This window comes from Fukomys damarensis, unplaced genomic scaffold (assembly GCF_012274545.1).
Source record: "Fukomys damarensis isolate Sample0158 unplaced genomic scaffold, DMR_v1.0_HiC HiC_scaffold_8, whole genome shotgun sequence".
NCBI classification, from domain to species: Eukaryota; Metazoa; Chordata; class Mammalia; order Rodentia; family Bathyergidae; genus Fukomys; species Fukomys damarensis.
The window spans coordinates 12971548-12987536 of NW_022900920.1; the positions used below are offsets into that span (position 1 = coordinate 12971548).

The following is a 15989-nucleotide window of genomic DNA, read 5'->3' on the forward strand; positions in this document are numbered from 1 at the left end:
ATGTTCTGAGCATTTTCCTTAGATGGTGGTCTGCATTCCATTCTACTCTCTATTCTACATTTTTATGCATTTAACATTTGTTCATCTTTTATCCATAATTTCTGCTGGGAAAGCTGTTCCCTACCTCATCACATCAACTTGTATCTTCTTTGGGTGCTTTTACATTCTCACTTTTCGCCATTAATGTTTAATCCACTGGATGTTTACTCTAAATACATTTTTTCTATAACAATTCAATACGTCATCTTCAACAACAAGTGCTATTTTCTAAGTGTGTTAATGGTGTGTCAAGCTCTGTACCTTCACAGTGGTTTTAGTTACTTTTAGCCTTAGAATGTTTTGGCGGAGCCACGCCATGTATGAACAGGTAATAGGAGTGAATGGATGAGGCCCAACTTGTATCAAATGTGTTACCTTGTTATAATACAAGCCCTCTTCTGGTGAAAACTCACGCTTGAATTCATCCTCTGCCCCACAGTGCGCCTGAGCGCAGATTCGCATGAGTCTTCCCGTGTTACATAACAGAAGGGCAGTATTTGTAGCGTCATCAATGGATTCAAAGTTGTGAATTCCCTTTTCAAAACAAGAAAAGCTTTTTTTCCACAACTGTTGCTCTGCAGCAGACACAGATTTGCTCACTTCACAGAAAAAGAAAAGAAAACAATTGCATAAGCACACATCAGTGTGACCCCAGCACGCCCTCGATGTGACGATCAGAGAAAAGGCAGTGTGGGAGCCTGGGGGGCAAACCAACCACCTGGGGTCCGCTGACGCACTCTGCCCTTACCATGCCTGACAGTCAGAGCGAAGTGTGTCCCCCAAATTCATCATGTTGAAGCCCTAATCCCCACTACGTTAGAAAGTGACTGTACTTGGGATCAGACTTTAAAGGAGGTCAGAGGGTGATCCAAACATTGGTGTCCTTATAAAGAGAGGAAGACACACTGGGCATTCACAGAGAAAGGTCTGTGTGAGGACACTATGAGAGGGTGATGTCAACAAGCCAAGGAAAGAAGCCTGTGAAGAATTCGACCCTGCTGGCCCGTGATCTTGGGCTTCTATCCTCTGGACTTGTGAGACAATCGATTTCTGTCATTAAGCTCTGTCATTAAGCCACTGGTCTGAACTGAAGCAGAGCTCTCCTCACTATTCACTGACCAACAGTAAACAAGCAAGTGAAGACATCTGAGCAAAGCACTATCTTGTAAAGAGTCAGAAGCTGTGGGCCCATGGTGTGTTTGTTTTTGGTACCGGTTCTCACTCTGAGATGCTCTAGCCCTGACAGCTCTAAGCATATTTCTAACCAACTTCTAAGTCAGCCCTTCTCACACACATGTCCCACAGGTGCCCACCGCATTGCTACTCCCTCCCGGACACTCACAGGACCCCCTGCTGCTACTCCCAACACACGCTGGACACTCTGCCTGGGCTTTCCCTCACACTGCCTGCTCAGCTTGGAAAGCCCTCCTCCAACAGAGGCTGGCACGTGGCTGGTTGTCCAAGCTGCATCTGAAATGATCAGATGGTTTGCAAAATAAAACCAAGGATAAGACACTAAAATGATGCATCGTAAGGGAAAAAAATTTCCCTCAATTTTATTTCTTGAGAATTTAGCAATAAAGTAACTCTCTAATAGAGTACCTTTTAATAACTTACAATCAAGGGTCACTGCTCTTTACTTGACCCAGAAAAAAACCAGCATAATTTTCTAACAGAATAGAGAATAAAGAGAATTCACATACTCACCTAATCTTTCACTTTGCAATGCGGCGGCCTGATTCATATAAAACACACCAATTTCATTTCTAACATTACCCATTCTCTTCAGTACTCGTACATAGTGTTCTGGATTTTGGCTTTTTAAGTCACTAAACTGCAAAATCTCATTCGCAGCCTCATAACATTTACAACTAACTGAAAGCTGACTTTCCAGGTCTGTGGACAAATCAGTTGCCCACGCAAATCCTTAAAAGAAGAAAAAGGAAAAGTCAACATGAATCACATGACCTCTTCTTCCTCAGTATCTAAGTGAACCAGATATTTTAAAGTCTAAATGTTAACAAAATTTACATGGCATAAATATACTAAGAATCAAGCAATATAGTATACTTTACGTTTTCACAGGAAAAATGTCACTGCCTCTGCCTCTCTACAGTACTGGTGCTTCACCCAGGGCCACCCTATAACTGAGCTATATCCCTAGCTCATTTTCTTATTTTTTATTTTGAGACAGGGTCTTTCTATGTAGTCCAAGCTGACCCTGAACTCACTATGTAGCCCAGGCTGCCCTCAAATGCAATCCTCCTGCCTCAGCCTCCCTCACAGCTGGAATTACAGGTGTGCATCACTGTACCTGGCTAAGATGGCTTTATTAGTAAAACTGTATTTTCTTGGAATATTAATGTTTGACTACAATAAATTTTTTCCTGCCTACAAATACCAAGCACTTCCCATTACTCAAATTTTCCCAGGTCTGCTTGTATTCTAAAATCTGCTAACACATGGTAAGTAGCTTTCATTTTTTTAAATTATGGAAATAGAGATCAAGTGTCAATTTCGAGCCCAAGTCACTGAAGAAAGAAGCCATTAGATGAGTCCTTAAAAACTTGCCAATGCCATCTAGTGGAGATGGAGTAAACTCAGGCAGAGGACTCAATATCCAAGGGAAAAAAGGGAGCACTCCTTATTGCTAACACTCAAATATATGGGAAAATATCAATCTTAGAAGTATTTTAAATGAAATCACTATGATAGAAGTGATAAAGACTTTCCGATGTGTCTATTAAAGTGAAATGATTACTGGAGAGACAGAGGCAGAAGGAAAGAAACAGGGCAAAAATATTAGGCAATAATACATTTGCACTCCCCTCCTCCAGCATATTCACCTGGCTGTTAATTGTCCAGAACTTTTTGGAAGGTGGATACCAAGTGTCATAAGAGCACAATAAAACAAGTCCATGGTAAATTTCAAAGGGTCTCAAGAAGACCGATTTAGACCTCACTTACTACCATTAAGCGCAGGTTACTCAACTGAACTGAGCTGACAGTACTGCTGCTGTGGATTCTGAAGATTTTGAACAAAGTGATATGACAGTTGGCTATAGGCTTTTTAAAAAATGATGAATTCTTATCTTAGCACCGTGGACTCATTCCACTGGAATTAATCCACTGTTACCACTGCTATTCTTTTTTAAGAAAATAAATGGCTTGGTAAGCTAACTAGAAGCACTATCTTAAAACACTTCATGAACAGTGTACAAAGGCAAAACAACTGTCTTCAGATCTTTTATCCTCAGCAAGCTATAATTAGTAAGTGTAAATTAAAAAAAAAAATTTTTTTTTGTAGTGCTGGATTTGCACCTGGACTTCATGCAGACCAGAAAAGTTCTCTGCCACTGTGCTACACACCCAGCCCATGCTTGATTTTAAAATGAAGAAATAAAACAAAACAGAGCAGCTAAGGCAGGTGGTGTGGCAGAGGCTTATAGTGCCAGAGCTTGGGAGGCTGAGGCAGGAGGACTGCCAAGACTTCAAGGCTAGCTTGAATAATAACATAGCAACAGACAGTGTCAAGAAAAAACCCAAATAGAGCAGATACTGAACGACCTATTTCCACCACTTTTCTGGGCATCTTCAGTAAGCACGAGCTGGCATACCCTGACAACTGGACTCTCTGTGAAGACTGTGCAGTATCTCCTGATCTTCTTTTGTTTGGTAATTAAACTCTTCAAGGTGTGCTGCTCTGTTATTTGCATTCTGGGCCAGCATGAGTTGGATATCACCACAAAGTGTCAAATACTGAGAAAGAAACAGTAGCACTTCAGAAAGCATATTGGTGCAGAGACAGCAATAAGTATCTATTTGGAAAATAAGGGGAAGGAGAGAAAACACAAATGCATTGTAAATTAGTGAACACGATTAATAAGAAGAGAATCTGTTACTGGCTAAAAGCTTTGTGCCACTGCATGACTCTATTTTATGTCAGTAACACAAATGGCTTCATGCATTTCAAAATGAAGAGATGTTCAACCAATATGAGCAGAAAATAAAATACTAAGTAACAGGATTGTAAGTTGTTTTAAAAACTCAAATTAGCTGGGCATGGTGGCGCATGCCTGTAATCCGCATGCCTGCAATCCCAGCACTCAGGAGCCTGAGGCAGGAGGATTGCTGTGAGTTCGAGACCAGTCTGAGCTACATAGTGAGTTCCAGGTTAGTCTCAACTACATGGTGAGAACCTGTCTCAACGGCCCCCCCCCAAAAAAAAGCCAAAAACAGTAAGACTCAAATTTTATGACTGTGAGTCAGATGCCTCCAGTACCGCCCCCAGGGCCTACTGGATATAGTCATTTAAAATGGCTCACCGTGGCTCTGCAAAGCTAGCTTAATGTACCGCAGTGCTCTCCCATACTTCTGAAGACTCATGGCAGCATCAGACAAAACGTAATAGGCCTTTGCTGACTTGAGAATCAGCTGAAGTTTCATTTTATGTTGCCAAGAACCAGGGATCATTCCAGATTGACTGGAGTAGTTGCGCTTCTGAAGAGAGCCCACTATGACATGGGGAGGAGAGAAAGACAAGTATTTTATTTAAAAAAATATTGCCTATTTCTTGATAGGAACACTCCAGACTCAGGTACTACTGCCGTGATGAGACAGCTATATGCTATGCTTTCCTCCTAAACGCAATGAAGTAAAATGCCAGTGTCCAAATAAGACCCTTGCTACAGAGATCCAAGGTCCTCTGCCTTCTCCCAGGGGCAACACTATCACTCTTACAGGGTCACAGCTCAACTCATGACCATAACGCCTGCCTCTTTTCTCCACTGAGTCAACCTGCCAAAAGGTATACTTTCCTAAAGCACAGCCTTCACTCCAGTCAAAGCCAGTCCCCAAACCTTGAACACAGCTTCTCACCACTCACTAAAACTCAGCACCTTGGCCCACTTCCTAAGCAATCAATGTATCTTCAGTCTTCCTACTATTCTACCTCTCATCAGCCATAGGGAGGTTACTCCTTGTAGCCTACACAAATGCTTGTTTTTCCTCATCTCCCACTGAAGGTTACTGTTTCACATGGCAACAGGCACAGAAATAGTGACCTGAAGTCATGAGGCCATTAACCTGATAAACCATACCAAGCTGTACCAAGTGTAACTACAAAGATAAGAGGAAAATGCCACAGAACAAAGAACAAAAATGTGCTCCACTGCAGCAGCCTTAAGGTTTCTCATTTTTTGGATGCAGATGTAAGTCTTTCAAGGTAATGAAAAGTACTTGGTCTCTATGATAGTTTAAATGTACATCTATTTCCTTTTTCTCCACTGTTAGGAGCACTGTGTATGAAGCATTGTGAGAAAACTGAAGATGAGTAAGATGAAGGTCTTATAATTGTCTGTGTGTGCATGTCTGTGCTTAGAGCCATTTAACATAGATGTCCAACATACACAGCAGACATCAGTGTACTCACAGAACACAGAGTAATGGAATCAAGTAATTCTGACAGTGGATGGGTGAGTGTGGATATTCTGGACTTGAAGTGGGATTTTTAAGAGGGGAGATGCAGAGGAAGGAACAAAGAGAAAACATTTTAGAAAAATGAATAGCAAAAGTCACAGAGTGGGCCTCACTGTATGCAGGCTAACCCGGCACACAAGAAATACTACAAACATGCGGGCCAAGGAAATCATCCCCTACCTCCATGCCTGCCACCTCTCTGTTCATGGAAGGAAGAAAGGTCCAGGAAGCATGTGGCGTGAGCTACTTCAAATACACAGGCTTTCAAAATGTTATGAAAACAACTGAAACTGATTAAATAGGGCCAAGAGATAAAAGTTGAGGGGAAAAAAATGACAGATTAAAAATAAATCAGAAACTCAAGAATTTTACTTCAAAGTCTGTACGTTCTGCATGAAGTGATACATGTTACTAAGGAGCAGACTAGGTAATTAAAAAGTGACATTTCTAGCTTATTCAACAATAAGAAACCAGCCAACACCTTTATGATGCTTATTATGTACACAGTTCTAAGCACTTTATCTACATTAACCATTTAGCCCATAACAACCTCTTCAATTAAGCACTTTTACTGTCTCCAGTGTAAAAAAAGCACTGATCAAAAAAAGTGGGAAAACTTGCCCTACATCAGCCATGGCTCGAAGCTAGGCACTCTGGTTCCCAAGCCTGTGCTCTTCAACTCTCCATGTTTCTACAAACAGCAATTCCTTAGGAGATCTCTGCCAGGATGCAGGCACTAGTTCCTTACGGTGGGCAGTGGAAAGATGTCTCACAAGAAATGCCTATGGAAGACCAAAATCATGCTGCTTTGCTTCACACTTCTAATCAAATCTCTATTTCTAAGTATGGCCCCCTACTCTCGTTCACAGGACATCTTTCTTTTCATTCCTTTCAATGAATGGCTTAATTGACATGTCTGCTGTTGGTAAAGGACCAGTATATTATTCTATTAAAGGCCTTATTTGCACATCAATTCAACTTACTTTTGTCCAAAAACAAGGCCATCTGCTTCTCTAGCCCCTCGGGACCCCCCCTTGTAGATTCGTCTTCGTCTTCATATTTTAAGGGGATCGGGGTGTTGGGATCAGCTGCCGGAAGGTCACTTTCCTTTTTGATGCTGCTATCTACAGATTTTAAACCCTTAAAAAAAGAAAAAATATTTACTATACACATTACTAACAGTCAAATGAAAACTAAAGGCACAATTTCTACCTCACAAACAAACTGAAGAAAAACTGATTTGGTTTACATTTTAAGCTTAAGAAAAAAAAAATCACAGCTGAACATTATTCAAAATAATATTTAGAAGCCAAAGAGCAAATGCTATTTGCAAATCAAAGTGCAAAGTTTACTGAAAAAGTGAAAAGGACACTTAGACTTACCTCTAGAACATAGCTAAGCACAAGTCTACAGCGTTCTTCTGTGTCATGGCAAACTGGAAATGCACAACTGGGCTTCAGAAACAAACAGTGAAAATTAACATACTATTGATACAACAAAGTCCGTGTCTCTCATCTTTTGGCAACTCCTGATACTCTAAAAACCAATTTAGAAATGTGCTTTGGTACTGAGCTTGCTGAGGTATCTGATATGAAGATTAATGGATTGTTTTGGTTTGCAGATTAAATAGCAAGCATTACCAACAAAAATTTTAATAAAAAAGACCTTCCAGGGGCTAGGGATTTAGCTCAGTGGTTCTGCCGCTTGCCTCACAAGATCAAGGACCCAAGTTCGACCCCCGGTACCCCCAAAAAACTAAAAAACCAAAAAAAAAAAAAAGACCTTCCAGCATATGTGCTGCTTTTAAGTATTTAAAATCCTAGAAGTAATTCTATTATGATAAAAAAGCAAGATGGTAATGTTTTAGATAAATGCATACCGAGTCTAACAGATATGCTCAATTACTAATTATCATTGATAACTTGGCATCACAAGTTAACAATATCATCAATTTAGCAAACGTTAACAAGTATTACCATCACCCAAAGTCTCACTTTATAGTTTATCTGCTTAATTAAGGACAAAAAGTTAACAACCATTTCCTAAGTAATAATGTGTAAGGGCCTCTGTGAAACATTTCATTTTGCAGAATCCTGGGAGGCTGGAATTACTGGTCTCCTCACAGAGAAGCTCACATAGAAGGCAGAAAAGTTCATCCAAGAACACAGTAAGTACAGAAGCGAGGACTGGGGAGCCCACACCGAGTGCCCATTCTTCAAATCATCACATACAGATGATGCAAAGCTAACTAAGACATGTTCTCATGAATACTACAACTGCATTTTTTGAGTGCCTCCAGATAATGGTAAAAAGTGCTATCAAAAAAAAAAGTGACACTAATATACCACATCTTCAGTTATCATCTAAATGACCTGTTAAAGTCCAGGGCTCATATAAAAATACAAATACATGTAACACGTACAAATACATTCAATGATTTAATCAGCAAAACATTTTGTTTTTCCTCCACTGTGGGACTCAAGCTAAAAGTGAACTAAAATTTAGAAGGATAGTTAGTGACTTCATCTTGTAGTCATTTAGTCAAATATTTCCTGTGCATCTGTATGTGTCCTAGACATGAGAGGTAAAGAATTACCCACAGGAAGTTTAACATTCTAGTGATGAGAGACAAACATATACAAAAATAAGAACTTTAGGTATAGACAGGTTCTACGAAGAAAACAAAAACAGCATGCTCTGGCTGGAGTGGTCAGGGAAGGTCTCCTTAGCAAGTTGACATTTCAGTAAAGATGTAAGGGCTGCAAAAATGCAGCTAAGAAAAAATGTAGGGAAAGGTATGCTCCAAACAGAAACAACAGTAGCAAATGCAAAGGGTCTCAGGTGATCCCGATGCTTTGACAGACAAAAAGTCAGTGTGGCTATATATATATATAGACTGTGGTAAAGGAAGGGAAAAGTAAAAGAAGAGGGCGTCAGAAAGATAAGCAATGTTTCAGGGTAACCCAAGTGTCTACACCTCTTTATCCTTTAGGTGAACATAAAGTTTCCATCTGAAAGTTAAACTCGGAGCTCAAGTTAAGAGCTTGTCTGTAAAAATGACAATATTTCAGTTCAGGGAACAGCCAGAACTCTTTTAAGGTTAACTTGGACCTAATTATAGGAAGGCAGTGTAAGCAGAAGTACCTGGGGCGTGACTGCTGGTAGAAGCACAGTCAAAACAACTGTGCCATGAAAAACCTAAGGGGTGTGCGGTGGCTAGGATCCACCTGGCTCTGACTAGGGCACAGCCATGTGCAAGGTCACAGAAAAAGTACAGTCTTACACACAATACAATGACAATGTACCAGATCTCTCCACCTAAGGAACAAAGTGCTATCCCTGTTCTACTATTTGTTTACCAAACAACCTATGTACAATTGCCCAGCAGCTCAAAAACTGGACATAGGTGTCCTGCTGAGGATGTGGCTATGGCAATGGTTACCAAAAAAGAAAATTGCTCCAATAAAAATGAATGTGTGGATGTTTGATTTACACAGTTGTCTACCATACCCTGGCATAACATGGGTCCATTACCCCAGGACAATTCTACTGCACTTAGGAGTTCTAAAAGAGAGTGTTAGAATTCATAAATCTAATAATTATAGATCCTGGACCACAAAAAATTTACTGAAGTATCCATGTTTTGTGAGACTAGCTGCATTCCTACTTCCACCAAGAAAACCTTAATACAAATTCTAACATGCTTACTCTGATCTGATGAATGGATTTGTATTTTTCTGGTACTGACAATTCTCCAACAGACTTAATTATAGCTACTGCTTTATTATCATCTGATGGATCAGAGCTGGTACTGTAGGATCCGTTTTCATCGCTGTCTGGCATCTCCTCTTCCTCTTCACTGTAACTTTCATCAGAATTCTCATTTAAAGGAGATTCTGAACTTTCTTCTTTTTTAGGTTCATCCAATTGAAAAAGCTCTGAAAGCATGTAATTGGCTGAAGCAATAATCTTATTAAAAGAAAAATAAGAGAAATATGCATAAATGACTGCTATCATAATTGTCTCATCTAAAAAAGAATCAATTTTACCACCACACTAACAAGTTTTCAGAAGGGCTCTGCACATAGGCTGTTTTCACTAGACTGTAATACACACAAAACTTTCCGATTCAAAGTTAAAATACTGAGTGTGTTCTATGAAAGCCTCACAGGTAAAGAGTCTTATTTCAAGAAATTATTCTAACTTGAGGCTTCCTTCTGAAAAGACGTGGCCACTGTATTGTCTGAAGATAAGGAAAAACTTTATATAGACCGCTGTAACTAAAACATTAGCAAATTCTACCCCCTGCCCAAATGAGAAGTCAGAATTTCTCTTAATAAACTGTGAGTTAATAAAAGTTTATCTTCAATAGGAAACTAACAGTTACTAGATGACCTATATATTCTAGGGGACTAAAACCTCATTAAAGGAGAAGTCATCTGATACTTCTCTTTCCTTTAGTATTAAAAGACTAAACCCAGGGCCTTAGTATTGAGCTCTTTTGCTCTTTTTATTTTGAGACAATGTCTCGCTAAGTCCCCAAGTTGCTCAGGCTGGGCTGCCTCAGCCTTTCAGAGTACTGGAATTATAGGTGTATGCCTCCATGCCCAGCCAGATAGCTCTTAAAATTAATATTTATATATATCATTTAAACCACTATCATTTATTCTTAATAGACATTCAATAGTCTTAACATAATTTTCTAACTTACACATAAACTATTCAATTGCCACTGAAGGCTACCACCTCAAATCAGCAACTAAAGCCAGAAACTTTTGCCACTTTTTTCTTCAAAATAAATGTATCCAAGTTTGGGCTCTAGGACAATCTACCTCCAAACCAGATGTGGCTATGATTAAAATTAGAAGAAAATTTTAAAAAAAGAACCTATTCTACATATACTTTTTTGATTTAAGCAAGACACAATTAAGCTTATACCAAAATATACAGTTTTCAAATTCAGAGAGAATTTGTGTATAATTGTGGGATGCATGTTTGAGAGAATATTTTATTATCTCAGCTGATCATGCAATATGAACCTTATTTACACTAACATATGAAAATATAATCCATTTATACAAATGTATCTTTTGACCTAATAGTGGCAAAAAAGCAAACAGTAGTACGACTAGAATTATGAGTTTTTAAATGTACATAACAGTGCTATCCAAAAGAACTATAATATAAGCCACACATGAAATTTTAAACTTTTTAGTAGTGGCACTAAAAAAGTGAAATCTAATAAAATTAATATTTATATTTCATTTGGAATCTACAAAATATTCAACATATATGTACACATACACTCTGCAAAATTCAGTGTGTTATTACACTGACAGCACATCTCGATTCATATTAAGCACATATTAAGTGTTCAAGTGGCCACATATGGTTTAGTGGCTGTCACACTGGACAGGGTGATGATGGAATATGAATTAGGAAGCTTTATATTTAGACAACAATTCTCTATCAGAATGCTAGAATTTTGTTAGACAGCATACAGAAGTTAATCTTACTTGGGGATGTCTGCTTTTGTCCAGCAACTTAACACAATTAAGGAGTAATGTTCTAATAGTCCCATAGTGTTTCTTATTTTGATTCTTCTTCATCATCATGTTACAAGCAACCCTGAAAGAAATGTTTATATGGGCTTTAACCCTCACTCATCACTCTCGGTAAGACTCCGGTCTAGGGACACTCATATTTGTCCAACAGAAAAGGAGCTATAAGAAGCAATCAAGCATTGTATTCTACCAACCCACTCCAAAAAGTTTACACTACTTCCACAAGGAAGTTGAATATTTGGTATAATGCATTGATGTCTTGTATGGTTCATCTCTAAGTATTTTTCTCACTATGAAAACCTTAAAAGGTACATGGATAGTGTGGCTGTACACTTCAAATTTTACATAAAGGTATTTCATCCTAAATTCCTTTTTTTGGTTCCAGGGATTGAACTCAGGACCTTGTACTTGCGAGGCAGGTGGCTGCACTACTGAGCTAAATCCCCAGCCCCATCATCTTAAGTTTTTAAAGTACTTACTTATATAAAAGAATGGCCACTGGCATTGTGAATGGATTCTGGTATTTGTCTTCAGTTTCTTCACAAAGTGTAGTGAGATCATAGAGCTTCACTATATCACTGCCGCTTGCTGTTAAAGAACAATAAATCTTATTTTATAGTAGTCACCCAAATAAATTGTTGTCCATTCAAGAATTAACTTACCTTTAAAGAGCCAATATGTATGTCCTTCTTTGGTACAGTTAGATTTTAGAAATGACAAAATATTCTGTGCGATGTCTTTTATGACTTTAGTTGAAAAGTTAGAGTTTTCCAAATTGGGAATCTCTTCTGTCTTTATCATTTCATATTTCTGTAAAACACAGAAGTCAGTTTAAAGGGGAAACCTGATGTAGCAATATCTTTCTTACTAAAAAGCCACCAAATACAGTACATAAATCCTGAAAATAGAAACAGGCAGGTGGAAGAGTTTACAAGTGCACTGTTGAATCTTTTCCTGTTCCCAGTCTCCGATGGAGCTGATCCAGCCCCACTGGTAAAGGTGGCTCCTTACCGCAGTCACCCCTGAGAGTCACTACTAGACACACAGCCTCAGGCTAAGGCAGATCGTATCTATGCTGTACCACAGCAGATCATACTAAACACTTTCCTTTACCCCCAAGTGAATGGCTTTCAACTGGGAAGATGGTACATGAAAGTAGAATTTTCCCTTCAAGCTTCTAAAAACCATGTTCTTCTCGCCCTTTCTTTCCCCAGATAGAGTCAGTGGCAAGAGAAGATCATCACTTGGACTGTTTTCCCAGGAGACACTTTTCTTCCCTCAAGTGATGGACTCTATTTCTTTGTAGAGATGTTTCCAATTTTGTTATTTCCTCCCTTAAACACTCCTTTCCCACATTTTACACTGCATTGCTCTGGTTCTCTTCTCAATACCTCACCCTTTCCACCCTTATGGGGAAAGACTCTGATGTGTGAAATCTATTAGTCCCTAGGTAGATGGTGCTTTAACTTTTGCTCTAGCCCCATCTTCTCTAATTACTACACCATCAAAATGCTCACTGGACATTTATATGACGTCCTCAATCAGAACATATGATGAAAACATATTACCTTTTCTGCCTAAATCAATTCAGTGCCCCTATCTCAGCAAATTATACTGCCATTAGTCTGGTCCCAGAATCCTGGGATTCTGACATCTGCCTTGCACCTCACAAGCACTGAATTTGCCTCTCCCCGCTCTCTTGGATCCCTCACAATCCTCTCCCTAAATGGTGCCATCAACCGTGATTTGACAGTACATGTACAGAGCTTCCTGAAAAGAATGGTCCCACTGATCCTGGCACACTGTGGGCCTAAGAAGTATATTTTTTAAGAGGCTTCAAGTGATTTTAAAAACAGCCCACTTTAAGAATCACTGGGTTAGAGTATATGGCTGAAAACATGGCTTCCAGCAAATGCAGACCTAAATACTGGCATTAGCACCTACTAGCCATATGACTCTGGGCAACTCATTGGATCTCCTAACCCTCACTTTCCCTAACAGGAGTAACAGCACATGTGGTAAATAGATGAATAAGGCAATCCATGTTAAGCACTGGTAAAGTGGATGGAGCCAAATAAGTACAAAACAAATGCCAGCTATTATTACCACTGTTGAGTCTTAATATTTCCCTTGTAGTACAGGTGCCTTACACTATTTACAAAAGCACTGTAATCTGTGACCAGCCTTCTGGTCTCCAAGGACTCCCTGCCTATTCTATAAGCTACCCCCAAGTGAATGTTCCAATGCAACGAATTTCCTTCCAAAGGCAAAGTCCTCATAGATTCCAACTAAATCAAATACAAACTCTTTAGCTCAGCATTCAAGATTCTCCATTATCCGGCCATGACTTTTTCTAAGTATTATCTGAATTCTGTTACTTAACCCCGTATTCCCTAACAGGATTTACTATCAATGCCTTCATTAATGGAAGGGAGTCTTTTAAAAGGAAGCTCTCAGTTTTTGAGACACTAGCTATCATTCAGGTACAGTCAGTAAGCCACTTCTGTGAAGTCTTTCTTCCAGACCAAAACCGACTTCTCACCTTCTGATTATCCAGACCCATGTGAGTACTACTACACTTACACCTACTTCCTAGCTCCTAAAGTTCTCTCTGCACATTATTACCTCCTATTTGATTATATTGGAGTGGTAACCAAACATACTGTTTCCCTCCAATATCTGTCACGAAAAAGAGTTGTGGTACCTTGATTCATGAATACTTTTGATTACAAACAATTTGGTTCACAAACAGAAGCGTTTGGCATAATTTTGTTTTCATTTGCAAACTCTGCATCAGGTGACAAACATGACTATGGCCCTCTTTCCCACACAATACACGGGGCCATCTTTTATCTGTAAAATTATATTCCTATATAATGTCTATAACCAACTTAAATTTGAAAACACTAAAATTACAGTTTTTTCACACCTATCTTTCCTACCAAAAATAATTTTAGTATTTATGGGCTTTAAAAAGCTTCATGACATACTCTGCACTGATCTGCTTTTGAGAAATTATTAGAAAAGTCACATTGTGTCTTACCTGTACGATTCCATTTACATGAAAACACATCACAAGCTCTGGTACATTGCATATCAAGTTGTCCAACCAATAGTCAATTCCAGTTAGCACATTAATTGGTTTGTTGTTATCCCTAAAAATATATACATTACTAGTGTTATTTGGTTAAATTAAGACAGTCTGAATTGAATCATCTGAGACTTATTTACCCATTTAATTCTCCCTAGATGGAAATGCCACACAGACTTTGACTGAGAACACACACATGTAGCTCAACATTTTTGTTGTATCTAACACATTCCCAAAAGCCTGGCATTTCTAACTGGTACTGTGAAGTTTTCAGCAAGAGAAGGAAATACAGTAGATGACTGTGAGCCTACTGCATGCCCCTCACACAACCTGAGGAAAGACCACCACCACCAATAATGTCCATGCTGGAATTCACACTGGCTTAGGTGAACAAATACACACATACTAAGAAAATACTCACAATCAGTTAACAGGAAGCTACCAAACCACCTCCTAACCTAATAAAAAATGTTCTCTACTATTCTCACAAGCTGTAGATTTAAACCCAAAAGTAGGTCCGCCCAAAAGACCTCTGAGCTCCATTCAATTGGGTCTAGAATTAACAATTACCTATGAGGCTTTCGGCATGTGCTGACAGCATGTAGCTCCTTCCTTATTGTGGCCATTTCAATTGGCAGGGGAAAGAGGGGGGTGAAACGACCCAGAAAAAGAAGAAGTCCAAACAAATGAGGAACAGACAAAACACTAAAGCATTTTGAAGTGCCAAGTATTTAAACACTAGCACTGTGGGGACTGCAGGGCACAATGTTGGCTTACCTGAGACGTAAACTGACGGCTGGGTATCTGCCTCCGCCAAATATAGGCATGTTAGATCCAACCAACATATGGATATCTTCAAATGTCCACAGAATGTTCCGAACAAAATCATTTTTAAGACCCTTTAATTTAAAATAGGAAAGATTATAATAAGCAACAGAACTACAATTTCCCTCTATGATCCTCAGAAAGACCAGAAAATGGAAAAGAGAAAGAATAAAGTCACAGAGCAATGAGGTAAGAGAGATGTTGTTTACAAAGCAATTTGCTGGATCAAGTGGATTTTTTTCCCTATTAACTCCAATTGAGACTAGTTTTAAGTGATGACTGGGGACTAGGTATCTCAACTCAACCGTATGGGAAGCATACCTGACTGTTCTCCCCGTCATTGAACAAAGTACTCAGGTTTTGTTCTTTGGATGCTGAGGCCACCTGCCCCACTATGTATGAGGGCTCAAGAGGCTCACTTTCCTGTGAAAAGTGCAAGGATAAGGGGTGATTCTGCTGCCAACACTGCTTAACACTGAGCTGCTTTAAAAGAGTAACACCTAAACATCAAAGCACACACCTCCAGTCTACCTCTGTGAATTAAGCTAACACTATACAAATCCCAGCACTCACCACTGAGCACTTCCTTTAGCCCTCCGCTATCACAGCTTCAAAAGCTAATCATATTTAGATCCTACTCAAATGAGATGGATGAAGCATCTTACAAAATTTCTAAGTTTTTATTCTCACTTTATGGTAAATTTCACTAACTTTGCTCTTTAAGCCTACCCCATCTCTTCTAAACTGAAAAACTCCTAAATACCTCAGCCATATATTTGACACATTCATCATTCTACCGGTTTCCAGTTTGGTATGTCCTAACTTGAGTTACAGCACTGACCACACCCACCCCCCAACAAAACAAAATCTAAAATCTAAAACCCTCTAAATGGTCTTGTAGTAGAAAAATCTACTTCATCTTTATATAATCCAAAGTTTCCCAAACTTACCCTTAGAACTTTTTTTTTTTTTTTTTTTTTTTTTTTTTTTTT

At 39.0% G+C, this 15989-nt stretch overlaps 1 protein-coding gene across 3 annotated transcripts in view; it reads right to left on the reverse strand.

Moving 5' to 3' along the window:
- Edrf1 (erythroid differentiation regulatory factor 1) overlaps window positions 1-15989 on the reverse strand; it is a 42935-nt gene that overhangs the window by 15496 nt on the left and 11450 nt on the right. For 2 of the 3 annotated variants that reach the window (XM_010621102.3, XM_010621092.3), the window contains exons 7-19: window positions 15319-15420; window positions 14950-15071; window positions 14125-14236; window positions 11744-11891; window positions 11561-11669; window positions 11034-11145; window positions 9226-9486; window positions 6900-6971; window positions 6501-6657; window positions 4365-4553; window positions 3657-3857; window positions 1747-1965; window positions 415-638 (exon numbers count right to left, since the gene is read on the reverse strand). In XM_010621102.3, the coding sequence (XP_010619404.1) occupies window positions 415-638; window positions 1747-1965; window positions 3657-3857; window positions 4365-4553; window positions 6501-6657; window positions 6900-6971; window positions 9226-9486; window positions 11034-11145; window positions 11561-11669; window positions 11744-11891; window positions 14125-14236; window positions 14950-15071; window positions 15319-15420 (2028 nt within the window). The remainder of the gene's footprint in view (window positions 1-414; window positions 639-1746; window positions 1966-3656; window positions 3858-4364; window positions 4554-6500; window positions 6658-6899; window positions 6972-9225; window positions 9487-11033; window positions 11146-11560; window positions 11670-11743; window positions 11892-14124; window positions 14237-14949; window positions 15072-15318; window positions 15421-15989) is intronic. The other variant, XM_010621111.3, reaches the window with a different exon arrangement.